The sequence below is a fragment of the Phycodurus eques genome, chromosome 1 (assembly GCF_024500275.1).
Source record: "Phycodurus eques isolate BA_2022a chromosome 1, UOR_Pequ_1.1, whole genome shotgun sequence".
NCBI classification, from domain to species: domain Eukaryota; kingdom Metazoa; phylum Chordata; class Actinopteri; order Syngnathiformes; family Syngnathidae; genus Phycodurus; species Phycodurus eques.
Genome location: NC_084525.1, coordinates 13,570,907 through 13,587,754, shown reverse-complemented (window position 1 = coordinate 13,587,754; position 16,848 = coordinate 13,570,907). Strand labels below are relative to the sequence as shown.

General features: G+C 42.0%; 2 protein-coding genes across 27 annotated transcripts in view; both read right to left on the bottom strand.

The window, feature by feature from the left end:
• LOC133403429 (protein unc-80 homolog) overlaps positions 1-7,309 on the bottom strand; it is a 70,640-nt gene extending 63,331 nt beyond the window's left edge. For all 15 annotated transcript variants that reach the window (XR_009768690.1, XM_061678371.1, XM_061678372.1 and 12 more), the window contains exons 1-6: positions 7,124-7,309; positions 6,830-6,878; positions 6,367-6,523; positions 5,043-5,386; positions 4,733-4,856; positions 4,590-4,654 (exon numbers count right to left, since the gene is read on the bottom strand). Coding sequence is in view for 14 of the 15 variants with exons in the window: in XM_061678371.1 (XP_061534355.1) it covers positions 4,590-4,654; positions 4,733-4,856; positions 5,043-5,386; positions 6,367-6,523; positions 6,830-6,878; positions 7,124-7,215 (831 nt within the window). In the remaining variant the exon portion in view is untranslated. The remainder of the gene's footprint in view (positions 1-4,589; positions 4,655-4,732; positions 4,857-5,042; positions 5,387-6,366; positions 6,524-6,829; positions 6,879-7,123) is intronic.
• A 1,146-nt stretch (positions 7,310-8,455) lies between these two features.
• Positions 8,456-16,848, bottom strand: part of LOC133403358 (microtubule-associated protein tau-like) — a 44,190-nt gene continuing 35,797 nt past the window's right edge. For 5 of the 12 annotated variants that reach the window (XM_061678297.1, XM_061678361.1, XM_061678316.1 and 2 more), the window contains 11 exons: positions 16,603-16,655; positions 16,453-16,488; positions 15,692-15,928; positions 15,431-15,548; positions 14,511-14,567; positions 13,886-14,193; positions 12,759-12,851; positions 12,331-12,423; positions 11,834-11,915; positions 11,635-11,747; positions 8,456-10,233 (listed from right to left, as the gene is read on the bottom strand). In XM_061678297.1, the coding sequence (XP_061534281.1) occupies positions 10,024-10,233; positions 11,635-11,747; positions 11,834-11,915; positions 12,331-12,423; positions 12,759-12,851; positions 13,886-14,193; positions 14,511-14,567; positions 15,431-15,548; positions 15,692-15,928; positions 16,453-16,488; positions 16,603-16,655 (1,400 nt within the window). In that variant the 3' untranslated portion in view covers positions 8,456-10,023. The remainder of the gene's footprint in view (positions 10,234-11,634; positions 11,748-11,833; positions 11,916-12,330; positions 12,424-12,758; positions 12,852-13,885; positions 14,194-14,510; positions 14,568-15,430; positions 15,549-15,691; positions 15,929-16,452; positions 16,489-16,602; positions 16,656-16,848) is intronic. The other 7 variants (XM_061678306.1, XM_061678325.1, XM_061678342.1 and 4 more) reach the window with 7 other exon arrangements.

The window sequence follows — 16,848 nt, the reverse complement described above, 5'->3', positions numbered from 1 at the left end:
CAAATAGTGCAGCGTGGCGAGACTACTACAGTGAGTGCATGGGTAATGTATAATTGGCCCCACAGAAAGGTGACAACAAATTCAAGACAAAAAAAAAAAAACTGGCAGCATGTTGCAATGGAATTTTTAATTGACTGTTTAAGAAATTAATGGCAAGAGGGAAGAAGCTGTTGGAATGTCAGCTAGTTCGAGTTTGCATTTATCGGTAGAACCTACCTGAGGGAAGGAGCTGTAAGAGCCGGTGACTGGGATGTGGAGTGTCCGAGAGGATTTTGCACGCTCTTGTCTTAGTTCTGGCAGCGTGCAAGGCCCCAAGGGTGGGTAGAGGGGTACAGACAATTTTTTCAGCTGTTTTGATAGTCTGTTGCAGTCGGAGTTTGTCCTTTTTTGTAGCAGCACCAAACCAGACTGGGATGGAAGAACACAGGACTGATTCGATGACCGCTGTGTAGAACTGCCTCAAGCAGCTCCTGTGGCAGGCCGTGCTTTCTCAGAAGCCGCAGGAAGTACATCCTCTGCAGGATTTTTTGAGGACGGAGTTGATGTTGATCGCCCACTTCAGGTCCTGAGAGACTGTAATTCCCAGGAACTTGAAGGTCTCGACAGTTGACACCAGGCAGCTGGACAGCGTGAGGGGCAGCTGTGGTGAAGGATACCTCCTGAAGTCCACGATCATCTCTACAGTCCTGAGCGTGTTCAGCTCCAGATTGTGTTGGCTGCACAACAGCTCCAGCTGCTCCACTTCCTGTCGATATCCAGCCTCGTCACCGTCCTTGATGAGGCAGATGACAGTGGTGACATATGCAAACTTCAGGAGTTTGACAGCCGGGTGCATTGAGGTGCAGTCGTTTGTGTAGAGAGAGAAGAGAGGACACAACCTTGGGGGGCCCCAGTGCTGATGCTGCGTGTGTATGAGGTCGTCTCCCCCAGCCTCACCTGCTGTGTCCTGCCCGTCAGGTAGCTGTAAATCCACTGGCAGATGGCAGGCGAGACGCTGAGCTGGAGAAGCTTGTAGGAAAGGAGTTCAGGGATGATGGTGGCGAACGCTGAGCTGAAGTCCACAAACAGGATCCTCGTGTAGGTCCCTGCACTGCCGAGGTGTTCTAGGATGAAGTGCAGTCCCATGATGACTGCATCATCCGCAGACCTGTTCCCTTGGTAGGCAAACTGCAGGGGATCCAGCAGGGGACCTGTGACGCTCTTGAGGTGGTCCAGCACGAGACGTTCAAAGGACTTCATGACCACAGACGTCAAGGCGACAGACCTGTAGTCATTTAGACCCGAGATTGTAGGTTTCTTGGGGACTGGAATGATGGTGGAGCGTTTGAAACAGGATGGTACTTCGCACAGTTCCAGAGATCTATTGAAGATCTGTGTGAAGACTGAAGCGACCTGGTCCACGCAGACTTTGAGGCAGGATGGGGACACATGATCTGGGCCTGCCGCTTTGTTAATCTTTTGTTTTTTGAAGATGCGTCTCACATCCTGTTCCTGGATGGTTAACACAGAAGTCAGAGGTGTGATTGTGGTCGGTGGTGCGGCTGGGTGGGTGTGGGGTGTGAAAGTGTCCTTTTCAAATCTGCAGTAGAAAGTAGAAGGTATTCAAGTCGTTGGCTAGTGTGCTATTGTTCTCAGCTTGGGGGGATTGTCGCTTCTAACTGGTCAGCGATTGGAATGCATGGCAGACTGATTTAGTGTCGTTAGCGCTTAAACTGTTTTTTCAACTTTGCTGCATAGTTCCTCTTTTCAATGTTAATTTCTTTAGTCAGCTGGTTTCTAGCTCGATTATACAGGGCCCTGTCCCCGCTCTGATATGCGTCCTCCTTAGCTTGGCGAAGTTGCTTCAGTTTGGCAGTGAACCACGGCTTGTTGTTATTGAATGTGCGAAATGACTTTGTCGGTACACACACCTCTTCACAGAAACCGATATAGGATGTGACTGTGTCGTATATTCATCCAGGGTGCCAGCTGAATTTTCAAAGACACTCCAGTCTGTGCAGTCTAAACAGCTTTGAAGTTCTATCTTTGCTTAATTGGTCCACTTTTTCAATGTTTTCACTGTAGGCTTCGCGCACTAAAGTTCTTGCCTGCATGTCGGTATTAAGTGAATTAAGCAGTGATCAGACGAGCCCAGTGCTGCATGAGGTTTGGCACGGTATGCTTTATTTAGCGTAGTATAGCAGTAGTCTAAAATTTTATTTTCCCTGGTAGGACAGTCGATGTGCTGTTTGTATTTAGGGAGTTCGTGGTTGAGTTTAGCTTCGTTAAAGTCCCCGAGAATAATGAGGGGTGAGTCCGGGTGTTTTTTTCCAATTTCGTTTACTTGTTCGGCGAGCATTAGCAGTGTGGCGTTCGTGTTAGCTTAAAGCAGAATGTAGACACCGGCGAGTACGAAAGATGAGAACTCACGCGGCGAGTAGAATGGCTTACAGTTCAAAAACAGCAACTCTAAATGCAGGCTGCGTGCTGAGCTCCGTGACATCCGTACACCATTTTTCGTTGATATAGAAGCATATCCCGCCGCCTTTTGTTTTCCCCGATGATTCCATGTCGCGGTCTGCCCGGTGAAGATGAAAGCCGGGAAGCATGACGTCGCCATCGGATACAGCCTCACAAAGCCAAGTCTCCGTAAATCACATGACGGCGGAACATCCGAAGTCTTTACTGGTCTTCATCAGAAGATGAAGCTCGTCCATTTTGTTGGGTAGGGAGCGTAGATTCGCGAGGTGGATCGACGGAAACGGCAATCTGTATCCTCTCTTGCGGAGCTTCGCCTGGATGCCGGCTCGCTTCCCTCTGTGGCGTCGCCTCCGCCTCCATGCGCCAAAGACTGCGGTTGCTGCTCCGGTGAGTAACTCAGGGAAAAAAACTGAGCGGATATGCGAAAGTTTTGATGTTTGGCAAGTCTCCCCTTGTGTAAGTAAGCCGTGTGATGTCTCCAAAGACGAACAAAAAACACAAAAACAATATTAGAGAGCGCGTAACCGAGGCATCAACATGGATAGGCGCCATCTTTCTGGGAGTTGGACAGTTCCATTAATACCATGTTGACTCACATGGTAAAAAAAGCAAAAAAGAATGTACCTTTGCTAGATTATTACCAAAATGGATGTGAATATAATTTGACGTTAGTTTTTTCTGGACATTACTTTTGTATTCAATTGTGTATATCTGCTGTGTCCCATTAGTTAATGTTTTACAAGTCATACTTTCTACAAAAAAAGGCAAGGACAAATACAACAGATATGATACAATTTCAAAAATATGCTGCACATCAAATCTAAATTGAAATTTGAATAAAATAAAAATACTCAATCTCTGGGTCAAAGTTTTAGTCATTCCAAAAGTAACGAGTGATGGAGGACAATTTAAATTGTTTTCTTTCCTGGGGGGGGGAGAAACAAATAAATAAAATCAACAGAGCAAAAAATAATAAACATAACAAAAATGAAGACAAAATGGTCATTATGTTAAAAAAAATGTAATTGCCTACTTATGTTGAGTTTTTTAAGCCTTACATTTTCAGTTGGTTGGTAATGTGAAACGGAAAATGTGAAAACGGAAGAGGGAGATACATTCACAGTGCTTTCCAAAAGAATCACATTCAGTATTTTAAATATAAAACAAAATCATCATATTGTTTCCTCCTATTTTCAGTTGGTTGGTCATGTGAAACAGAAAACGTGAAAACGGAAGAGGCAGACACATTCACAGTGCTTTCCTTGAGAACCACATTCAGTATTTTAAATATAAAACAAAATCATCATATTGTCTCATCCGATATCACACAGAAAAATATATCCTAAAAAACGTTACATGCCACCCAACCCTAATCCCCATCCCTGAAATGGAAGAAAGCCTTTGCCTTCTGAAGCCTCTTCCCTGAACACATTGGGTTCTATTTTCATAGACCGTGCATCTGCGGCAGGGGTGCAAATGCTGGCGTATCCTGATTTGTGTGCAAGCACAAAGCTCACTCTGTGTTTTTTCAGTTTGGCAGACTTGTCTGTGACAAGCTGGACGTTCGAGCAAAGCGAGAGTAAGTCCATGGAGATGCCCTCGGCAGAGTGACAATTTGGTGGCAAAAAGTCGATCTAAACATACACCTGCCCAGACCAAGTCTAATTTTTGGTGCACAGTACAGACCGCTGGTCTCACTAGATCACAAGCTCTGCAGACATGTGTGGTAGATGTCAGACGTATTCCATTCATAAATATGTGTAAACCAGGCTTCAAACCCTCTGAATCGTTGTAGAAATCAATTATTATTATTAATATATTTTTTAAATCAGCCCACTGGCTGGTACAGCTATAGCGGGGGGGGGGGGGTAGTGGTTGGGGGTGGGCACACGAATAAAGGGTGGGTGGGGGTGGGGAGGTTGGTCTATAAGTGCCCTCTTCACGGCATGATTTCCTGCCAAGGAAATTATTATTTTAGATGTGCTGGGGTGAACTGGCCCACAAAATTACCAACACCGGTCTAATCTGCCGATGGTGCACAGTTGCGCCGGTCACGGAAATAGGGCCCGACCAGTCTAACATTGGACCGACGTACACATTCTAACAAGACCTGTCTTCAAAACACTCACCATAGGACCAGGGTTTCCAGACACACGTGGGCTGCACTGGTTGATGACTGGGGAGTTCCTTTTTGCTGGTGAGGCAAACAAAGCAGATTAACAAACCCAAATCCTTCTTTAATCTCGCGAACTCAGAGGTGGTTACTAGTCACCTGTCACGATGTTTCGGAACGGTTTGATGAGGGCAGTGAAGGCGGGGATATCAGGCTGCCGGTGCTCCCACATTGGCTGCCAAATAATTAGACCACTGACGAGACGGAACGTCAAGTCTGACTCCTGCACATTTAGAAAGTGTACTATAATAAATACTACTTAATTAACCTTGTGGATGAATAAAGTCAATCGGTCAGATGGTCTGTCTGTTATTGTTACAAGATACAACAATGTTCTGATTAACTTCATAAGTAGCAGTGCAGATGAGCCCAATAGGTGAGCATGTATGGTGTGAAATGGATTCAAGACCTTGATCCGGTGAATGAGCGGAGCGAAGAGGAAGACAAACAGCTCCACGGTGGCCATGCTCTTGTGGAACAACTTGGTCCGAGTGTGCTCATCCTCCTCAAGCTGGGAACTGCCGTGCTGTGGGCCCGACCCCCCTAAGGCAGAGCTGGAGCAGGAGCCGGGAGCACCTGGAGATGAGCCCTGATTTCCGACGGGCTGCATGAAGGCGCCGCCGCCACTGCTGCCGGCAGACCAACCTTGGCCCATGCTGGGCTCGTGGTTGCACTCCTGGGCGGCATCCAACAGCATCCAGTGCAGCGTATGGAGCAACTTAGTCTCGGCCACACCCAGTTTGTCCTGATGACCTGGCAGAGGTCAAAAGACAACAGTTGATGAATGAATTGAATTTTACAAGAAGGGCAAGTATAGCACAATGTTGGGACAAAATCTATTGTTTGAATTCAAGGATCAAATGTACTCTTGAGGGGTTACTAGATAATTACATACAAATAAATCAAATATAGTTCCCTTTAGTGGCTTATGCTGCTAATAGTACATCTATTTTCCCAATGACAATGAAGGAATCCCTAGCTGCGTATTTTTTGCGCTTTCTGGAATTCCCGACGTTGCTACAAGATAGCGCCAAACACCTGGCTAATACAGTACTAGTAATTAGTGTCTAGGAGGTATTGTGAAAGTGAAACATTTCCAAGGAGGTAGTGAGGTACTAAAATACTTGCATGTTGGGGAACAACTGCAAGTGCATGTATACGTTCACATCCAGAACATTTTTTATACTCAAATGTAAGACATGAATTTTTAAAGGTAATGTTGTAAAATGAGTTTGAAATGATATTAGTGCTTTGGGATCATTGTTTATGGTATATTTATGGTTTAAACCAGGGGTGTCAAACTCACTTTTGTCGCGGACCACATCGTAGTTATGGTTTTCCTCGGAGGGCCGTTATGACTGTGAACCCATATCAATCGGAAGCCAATAAAAAAATTGTTCAACTATTCAATTTATTTTAAAAGGGGCATTGGTAACAAAAAATGCTTACACTATCTCAATGTTATTAAAAGTGAAGCCAATTTGCAATTTTGGTATTTTAGCAAGAAAGATTGAGTTGACGCACATGATTTGCTTTCTCTAAATGCATAAAATTATTGTTTTTTTGCTATTTGCGGCAGTGCTTGAGGGTTTATTGTAGTCCAGTTAGATGCTGAAAATTCTTACATTTCATCCAAACAGATTTATCTACTTTTTTGTTGTTGCTGCATTTAATTCTAATGCATGCAGTAACATGGCAATAACTTGGTTAAGGCAGTATTGTCGTAGCCTCACCCAGTTTGTTCCGATTGGACAGCAAGATGGAGGTGCAGTGGAGAACGTGCGGCAGGGCAGCCTGGACCAGCTCCCAGCGGGAGATGCTCTGGATGGCCTCGGAGAGGGCCGGGGACAAGCCGTGGAGCTTATTCTCCACCAGGACCCGCTCAAAGGACTAGAGGGGATGCAGAGGGCACACATAAGATAGGAACCAAAGCCTCTTTCTTAGACTTTGTCTGCCATGGTCTCAAGTGAGGCAAGGCCCATAGGAGAGACAGTGGCAGCTCTGTGTTGATCCCAGGGGGTATTGCCAGGCATCATAATGGACATGAGTTCTGGCTGCCGGGTAATAGGAGAAAGCAAGCGGGCAAAACTAATTTGCTCAATGCAAAATTAAGAGTGCACTTGATTTGCAGGTGAATTAAGGCAAAAACAGATTATCCGCTTACATTGGTCATATGGCAATATTAAAATGACTTACCACGCAAGATGCTTCATATTGTTTTCCCAATTTAGGGCGCAAAAATGCACTGAAAATAGACAAACACGAAGAATGATGACATCGGAAAAATGTATGGCCAAAACATCTGTTGTATATCGAGGCAGTTCATTTTCATTCGCTAACGTCGGTGCTCAATACCAGCTGTGACATCACCAGCAACGTTCTCCATTAAAAACATTTTATAATCCTTATCTGAACCCTCTACTAATTTCAGTCCTACCAAACTGTTCTAATGTGAACGACGACAAACACCTGTTATCAGTAGGGGCTAACCTGGTCTGCCGCCACAGGAAGGTCTGGATGGGGAACGGGATTCCTTTCCCGCACTCGGGCTCGTTGTCATCCAAGCTTTTCCTCTTCACCATGTTGGGCAGCGTTGTCCTCCCGCCCGCGTGCGACGGCTGCTGGCTCAGGTGAGCGGCGAGCTTGTCTCACAACATGATTGGATTCGTGCTGCGTAAAATGGCTGCAAGTGTCCGTCACCGTGCGGAGGGAGGAGGGAAGAGGGAGGGGGGCGAATAGATTTCAGAACCGCCCATCACTGTCACAGCGACAGCGAGAAGGTCACCAAAAGGCGTTGAGTGTGTGTGATATGGTATGTTGTAGGGAAGTGTATCTGTGCCATTTGAATGTCTGAGTTTTAATTTGAGTTACTACGTTGCAATTTGAATTGTTTTTTCGTTTTTTTTGTGATAGGCTGAAGTAGGATTAATTGAGAAAGATCGGATTGCTTCCCTTTCATAGTTGCCCGGATGTTGACCTCCTATGGTATTATTTTGCCATCTGAATTTGAATTTCCGAGTTTGAATTAAAAAAATAGAATTTTAATTCCTACGTTTGAATTTCCAAGTTTGAATTAGAATTTCGAACACTGATTTTTTTGTCTTTCATGATTGACTCGATTGGACCTTGTAAGAATAAGATGTATAGAGGATAGATGGATGGATGATGGATGGATGGATAGATTGAGAAAGTTTTGATTGGATGTTGACCCCTTTTTGTAATTTTGTGCCATCTGAGTTTGAATATGAATTTCCAAGTTATTTTCATTTGTGAATTTGAATTTCTGTGTTGCAAGTTGAATTGATTTTTTTTGATTGGCTGCATGTTGGATGATTTGAATTTTTTTCCCAGGGAATTTTTCTGTAGTAAACTTTGGTGTTAGAAATTAATAATTGGAAATTAAAACCTGGGTGGCACGGTGAACAACTGGTTAGCTCATCTGCCTCACAGTTCTGAGGACCCGGCCAAACCCGGCCTCTTGTGTGTGGAGTTTGCATGTTCTGCCCTTGCCTGTGTGGGTTTTCTCCGGGCACTCCGGTTTCCTCCCACATCCCAAAAACATGCATGGTAGGTTAATTGAAGACTCTAAATTGCCCGTAGGTATGAATGTGAGTGTTAATGGTTCTTTGTGTATACTGTATATGCCCTGCGATTGGCTGGCGACCAGTTCAGGGTGTACCCTGCCTCTCGCCCAAAGTCAGCTGGGACAGGCTCCAGCACGCCCGTGACCCTAGTGACGATAAGCGGTAAGGAAATTGAAAGAATGAAATTCAAATCCAAACTTGTATGGCACAGATATATTTCCATGTTGACCTGTTGCAAGGTTGACATTCAGGATAGACAATGTTTGGACTTCAAGAACAACAGTGTGGACATGAAGTCTGCCCATGTTAAAGTTAGTACACTACTGTATAAAAAATACATTAAGGACAAAACAATGTAAATACACCACCCGGCCATAACATCATGACTATATGCGCACAATACAGTGATTTAACATAAGACCTGTATCAAATATTCTGTACAAAAAGTAATAATGCTCTTTTTTTGGTAACATTTTAACAATATGTTTATTGTGGTTGTACATAAATGCATCACAAAGAGAATTGTGCCAAATTTTTAGGTTACCTCGTGAGAGCCAAAATTACGAACATCTCAAAGTATGATTCAGTACAAACTACAACCACAGCATGTTAACATTGTCAAAATAATATATGTATACACCAACAGTTGACCTATCATATTTATATAGGTAAATATTAATGTTATTAATATTAATAATTAATTGTATTAGATCTTATATTGTTTAAGTGTCGAGTACATACAACATGCATTCTGAACAAACGTAGCCACATTTGATTTGAACACAAGGTAAGCGTGAACTACTTTCAGTGTTCTTTATTTCCCTTGCAATTGGTTTTCCACGTGAGCATTTACCCATGACAACATTGCAAACAACATGATATTTTAAATACACGTACACAGGCGGAGATAAACACTGGAGGAGAGGTGCCAGACATCAGGGTGGGACATTCACGACAGTGAGCGGAGAACACACTAGAACAGTTCTGAATTAATCCTTACAGCCGCAAGTCAAGAGTACCATGCATCCTTCATTTCTCTAAAACAGACTGGTTCACTCACATTCACACTCTTTTTAAATGGAATGTTTGTTTACACAAGAGCACGTTTCATTTTTCCTCTCTCTCTGTAGCAGAGGAAAGGCCACAAGGGATACGAGGGGCCTTTAAACTCACATTCCTCCCAAAAGACCTTTTGAATACTCAAGAACTATGGTCATTTGAGAAACACAGAAACAATTATTCATTTACAGGAAATAAAATAACTCTATTGGAGGACTGCAGCCATAGCCAACGTACAAAACGACAGTGAAATATAAAAACACACACATTTTCCACCAGGTCATTATCACATATCATAAAACCACTACAAACCATCGTTTTTCTTTAAATGCCACATTTCTTTTAACAGACATGCTCATCAGACCCCCAACATTAGAAGCTAGTAGTTCTTTTTATCACAGTTTCAAATAGTTTTCCAAGTTGCTGCAAATTGAGTTTACTTCAAGAGTGGTCCCCATGCAAGAGCAATGCCGCAATGCTTAAAAAAAAAAAAAAACACTGTACAATCTTATACCAGACACGCCGTCTTCTGCACAAGTACACAAAAGTCCAATGAAGGATGAAGACAGTAACTTGAATACGGAGTGGATTAATAATTGGAGAATTCTCTTTTTTTTTTTTTTTTTTACATCCCTCTGGAAAGCAGAACTGCAGGGGTGGAGGGTCTGGAGTGGGCCGCGAGAGAACACGTGATGCTTTTGACTGAATTAAACTGTTAGGGAGGAGGGATGACCCAAAGCGAGCGGCTCATAAGCCCTGCTTGGCCAGTGCGGCGGTGACATCTTGGGCCAGTGTAGAAAGCTGTGGCGACTCCAAAAGATTCATACTGCCGGCGGAGGACATGTGAGGTGAGGTGCTTCCCATCTCCAGCCCGGGGGATTGGGTGACGACAATTTCTGCACCGTGGTCTACCCGAGCTTTGGCGGAGTCACGAAAGCTCAGCTTGTGGCTTTCGATCTGACAACGAGATGGCATGGGTTCAAATAAAAAGCATAAAAAGAAACACACACAAAAAGACAGAGAACAACAGCAATATAAAACAGTATGAGTCTTTCATACAGTAGAAGTTGAGTTTTTTATATATTACGTGGTCAAGTTTCTCTCTGTCTGTCCCCTTTCAAACTTTATTCTGTTCGACTGCATTTTCCAATAAATATCCATCACAATCTAAACTAAACAATGCAATGTCTGAAGAAATTGTGTGTAAATGTTGAAAAGCTCAAGTGAAATAATGTAGAACGTGAGATTTGGAATGGTGTAAAACTGTCAAGAAACGCGGAAGAAGCAGGGACTGATGCAAAATTTGTCTTAATTTGAGAATGTTTGTAATGAGAATAAATTCCCAAGATGTCTTGAATGATTTTAATATTTTGAAGTAGAAATTGGTCGTGAAATGTGGAAGGAAGAGAGAATAATGTAAAATATCTTTTAATCTGGGAAATATTTTGAAAATTTGGGATTATTTGGAATGGGATTAATTCCTAAAATGTTTTGTATGTGTTGAGTACTTTTTAATTTGAATGGTTTGAATTAAGAAATGTGGAAGAGTAGGGAATGTAAAACATCTCTTAATTTGGGAATTTTATTTAGGAAATTTGGGGAATGGGAATGTCACCAAGAGATCCTGAATTAGCTAAATATGTAAAATATCTCTTAAATTAGGAAATTTTACTGTGGGAATTTGAGAAATTTAGTGTTAAAAGTGTGGATTTTTTTTATTCATGAATTCTTTGAATTTGCAAAGTATCTTGAAGTTGAATTGGTTTGAATCAGTCAAGAAATGTTGATGGAAGGAATTATGTAAAACATTGCTACATCTTAGTGGGAACATTTTGGAATTTTGAGAATTTGGTAAATCTTGGAATGTGGAAAATAGTTTAAGGTTGGAATGGTTTGAATCGGTCAAGAAATGTTGAAGGAGGGGGTAATAACTCAGAATACGTATTGTTGTGGAAATTTTACTGTGGTGAAATTGAGAATTTTACTGTGAAACGTGGAATTTTGTGAATGTGTGAATTCTTGGAATGTTGTAAACAATTCCCAAGGTGGTGGAATAAGAAACATTTTGAATTGTGAATGGGAACGATGCGGAACGTTTTTTTTTTTGGTGTGGATAATGTGGAATTCTGGGAAAACTGGGAATTTTTGGAATCTTTGGAATTTTGAAATATTTGAATAGGTGGAGAAATGTGGAAGTAGTTAAGTAATGAAAATGTGGGGAGAATAGTAATACTGGAGGAAATAATTTTGGTACAGAATAACATGAGCCCTACAGCAATCACACAAATAATCACAGTCAAAGTTTATCAAAATCCCCTATTGCGTAGAAAAACTACATAACTAAAAGCAACATTTTACCATCACATTCCCGCCTCCTGGCATGTGGCTGGCGTTGTCCAGTGAGCGGACCTTGGATTGAGCTTTGTCTTTAAAGTCCAACTTCACATTCTCGATCCGAATGTTGCCTCCACCTAGGAATGACAAAGTGAGGAGGGCAGTTACAAAGTCATTGTTATTCATTGTCACAGTACATCTTTATTTGATAATGTGCCTCTACCTGGCCTGTGGTGGATGTTAGACATGGAGCCACATTTAGAAGTGATGTGGCTTAAATCGATTTTGTTGGTCTGGATTTGGACCTGTGGGAAGCAGTGGAGTGCTCATGTCATTCTGTGTTTACAGTGAGGAAAAGAGCCGGATTATGTTATTGGGATGATCTCTGAATAAACACGGGGTGGCACGACATGCATGAGGATGAATTCAGATTAATTTGTACTCAATTGAGACAAGAGGCGGCGATGCCAGCACACGGAAGCACACATATCAAGTGAACACTGAAGCTTGTGTCCTTAAACCTCCATCAGACACATGAATTATGCATTGTATGGTTCTGTAACTGATTGACTTTTGTGGCAAGTTAGGTAATGTAATTTAAAAAAATACAACATCGGGATTCCAATGTATTGTGTAAAACTACAATTTCAAGACAGCTTTTTCAACAAGGACATTTATTTTTATTGCAACTTTTTTTTCTTTATCGTCAAGTTAACTTACGTTTCCTCCGCCTGGGGCATGCTGGATTTTATTCAGGGAGCCGCATTTAGCCTGGACGTGGCTATAGTCCAATTTAACACTTGGAATCATGACCTGGGAATGACAAGGGACTTTTTGTTTTGTTTTTATACACATAAATGGCAACCATGAAAGGGGCCCCCCCAAGTGGTATGGGTTGGGCTTCCAAAAATGCTCCTGCTCCACCCAGAAACTAATCCAGTGAATGCGTCCCACTTTTAAAACCTCAACGGCATTTTTATCATCACAGTGGCTATGTTTCAGCTCATTTTAACCACACTTGTTTCTAGAAAGCATTTTAAAATACGACCTGCCCAACGTGCAACCCATTGAGAGATTACAGGGGAACGGCAGGACCCAAACTAACAGGAGAAAAGGAAAAGACCAGGAAGAGATAGAACCGTACATACATTGCCTCCTTTGGACGTGTGTTTCAGATTATCCTTGGAGCCGCACTTTGACTCAACATGACTGAAGTCCAGCTTCTCGTTTAAAATTTGCACCTAGATCAAAAAGAAATAATAAAAAAAACAACTATGCGTGCCTTAATGTCAAATGTGAAGTGAGTTAATGTGTTTTTACATGTGTCTTTAACGTATTGAGAGTTATTATGGTTTTTTTCCCCCCCTTCATAACTTATCCATAACATATGCTACTTGAATGTATTATTAGTCAGAGGAAGGTGACAGAAAGAAGCAATCGATCCCTTTACAGTTGTGTCAAACACATTTTTGTTATGGGCCAAACTTTAGGTTACCTTCAGAAGGCCGTTATGTCGACTACAAAAACATAACTGTATAGTCACCTCATCATCAATCCTATTATATACAGTATACACAATTGCCCTTGCCATTGTATTGATGTATTATTAACAATTTGAAATCAGAAGACCTGGACAATTGTGGCATGCATATACATATACAACTATATAGTTTAATTAATGTTCAGAAGGGATTTAGTAAAAAAAAAAATATTTTTTTAATTAAAAAAAAAAAAAGTGTAAAAACTGGTAAAAGTGGAGAAAATGTGCAATTTCGGAAAAGCTTTTCCAACTAAAGAACAACCCATTTCGCAAGAAATATGAAGTAGACACAATATTGCTTTTGTGGGCTCGGCCACATACAATGATGCAGTCGGCGGGTTCTGACCCCCGTGCCATAAGTTTGACACCTGTGCCATGTGAATTAAAAAAAAATAAATAAATAATTTTTTTTACGTACATTGTTTTATTTTTTTTACATACTCTGTAAAATCGGTTTTAAACTGTCTTAGTCGTATAGCTGATTTGCATTGTTTACATTCTGGCAATTTAAGAATATGTGGACAAGAAGAAGTGAGAGTTGGGAAGACTTTCAGAGAAGGGACAAGAGGAGTCGAGCAGACTGGAATCAACTGCAGAGTTTACATTTAGAATGCATAGAGATTCTTAATAAATACTGTACATTTGAGTTATAAAAAAATCTGCCAATATTCAATCGGAATAGAAGAAACATACCCATTTTTCCTCACACATTTAGTATGATAACAGGATTGTTACCTGTCCGCCTTTGGGTTGGTGTTTAAGATTGGCGGTGGAGCCAATCTTTGACTTGACATTTTTTAGGTCAGGCAAGGGTTGGTTGAGAACCTTCAACTGCCGCTGGGCTGAGGATGGCGACTTGGGCGGGGTGCGGATTATCGCAACCTTCTTCTCCTGGAGAACGCTGAAGGACTTGGGCGTGTGGCTGCCAGGGGTGCGTGAGCCGGGCGTGCGGGAGTAGCTTGGGGGCGTGCCGGGTGTGACAGCAGAGGATCCAGGGGTAGAGGTTCCGCTGCGAGCCGACCAGGAACGTCCAGAGTCTGTGCCTGAATTGAAAGAAAAGAGAATCACCCTTTAGAGAGCAGAAGACAAAAGATGTGCGTGATGCTTCATCTGATAATCGTGATGGTGATGATAGAAACACAGGGAATTGTGATGCAAATGTGATTCTTTTTTTACTTTAGCAAAATAACTTTGCATCCTACGGAACTAGAAAATAGATAATACTGTACCACCCAGAAAAACACAAACAAATAAGCTTAAACTTATGGAGGACCTGCCAACCTAACAGTCAACAGAAAAACATTCTATTTGTCACCGGATGTTGCTAACGAGGTTATAATGATGCTAAAAGGAGCACTACCTGCCATAGCAGGGCCCCTCCCAGACCTGCAGTCGACTTTGGCCTCAGAGCTGATAGCTAGAGGAGAAGGAAGGTGGAAGGAGCGGTGGGATGGGTAAATATGGTGAGTCATCACTTGTACCAGTGCTTCCCAACCTTTATTAAACCAAGACACATATTTTATGTTCGAAAAATCTCATGGCACACAACCTATACAAAAATATTCCAAAATGTATCCTGAAAATAATTATGTTCTCATTATAATTCACTCATAAATTGACCAGCTCAGTGGGAAACCTTGGCCTGTTTAGTTGACCACAAAGCTACTATTCTGCTGGATGAATGGCCATAGGTTAATACACAGGTTAATTGTACCCTCTGCCATCTAGTAGAATAGGATTTAATTTGTCTTTCCGTCAATATACAATATGTCGCAAACAACCATAGATGAACGAAGATAAATTATTTGTAGTAAATAAATAATCATTTTGGGACGAATCAAGTGACATTAAATAATATTCCACAGATAACTTGATGATCTCTCACAAGTCACAACACTATGTGGTGGGGAATCACTGACTTCGATTGTTTGGAGACATGAATAAAAGCAAAGTGAAAGCAGATGATTTTTTTTTTATAGCTCACTGATTCCAAACCACTTTGCCATGAGAAATCATCAGGTGTGCAGGGGGAAATAATCAAATTTGACTTAATTGCTTTGAAAATTATGATTTCTAAGCTCTTTCTGTGTCTGTGGTTATATGTGTTAAACCCAGATTTACACACAAAGTTGTGACTAAATTGAAACCAAATCATCACCATTTCAGCATGAATACTTTTTGTGATATTTTTGTTTGGTGGTGTGCCATGACATTTTTCGAATGTGAAATATGTGCCTTGGCTTGGCTCAATAAAGGTTGTGAAACACTGGCGTAGCTTACAGGTTGGCCTGGAGGGGGTGCAGTTGTCTTCTTGTTCAGCTGCAGGAAGGTGGCGGGTCAGTGACTTGGACGGCCTGGGAAGAGATGACCTCTTCTCCGGACTACGGTATGCTCTCTCCTGAATGCAAAAAAAACCCCAAAAAAACACACACACGCACGCACGCGCGCACACACACACACACACACACACACACACACACACAGAGAGAGAGTCTGTCATATTAATTATGTGTTTGGTTATTTTGACATTTAATTTTTTACCTTCTCTACCTGTGTATTTTTCAGAGGGGGAGGGCGGGAGCATGCAGTGGAGGGCCGGGCCTCACTGAGCACCGCCTCCACTTGGGGGCTCCGTTTAAGGCTACATGCAGAGTCAGGCCGTGGGGGTTCCTGATCAGAACCGCGGCTCTGCAATGCCACTTTTAACAGAACAGGCCGTGTGGGGCTCTGGGTAGCAGTCATAACAAGATGGAGAGAAGCATGCCAGACAGATGGTGACTTGGCGGACAGACAGATGGAGAAATTATGACATGTTATGGAATGCTGAGGACACCAAATGTGCCTATTTATGGTTTCATTTTATGAATTGGGCAGACTTTGTAGAGTGAACTCGATCTATCTATCTATCTATCTATCTATCTATCTATCTATCTATCTATCTATCTATCTATCTATCTATCTATCTATCTATCTATCCATCCATCCATCCATCCATCCATCCATCCATCCATCCATCCATCCATCCATCCATCCATCCATCCATCCATCCATCCATCCATCTACAAGCACGGGTGATTTAGGACCGAGTGATAAACATAGCATTTTGGGCCCAATTGCTTCAATTTAGAATCCTAATTTTGAGGGCCCCTGTAAGTCATGGGTCATTAGACTGACAGGGGCCTTAATGGCCATCATACAGCTGCCCTTTACTGTATATACTAGACAAAAAAAACACAATATAAATATATTCTGTATGAAAATTAATGTACTGCACGCATACTTTGTCTTATTTCTATACTTACAGATTTTCTCTCTCGAGACAGATGCAAGGACAAAGGCTGGCATGCAAGACACAATGAGAGACACAAATGCAATCATGCAGAAGTAAAAAAACAAAAAACAAAAGTTTTTCCATGCAATTTAGACAGTAAAAGGTCTGGTGGGTTACTTACAGTAGGTCTCTCCCTGGACTGGTGGACACTTAAAGGCTGAGAGCTTTCAACACCTGTGAAGACAAAAATTCATTTTTTAATGATCAATGTCAAACAGCACAGAGTCTCTTGGGAGTGGAGAGTTTCAAATACTGTATTGCCTTGCCCCTTTTCAGCTAAAAGATTAAATGAATAGTGATGCCACAGTCCAATCCATAGCCGGGTCAACATTGTGGTCAGTCTCTTTTCGCACAACAAGCAAAACAG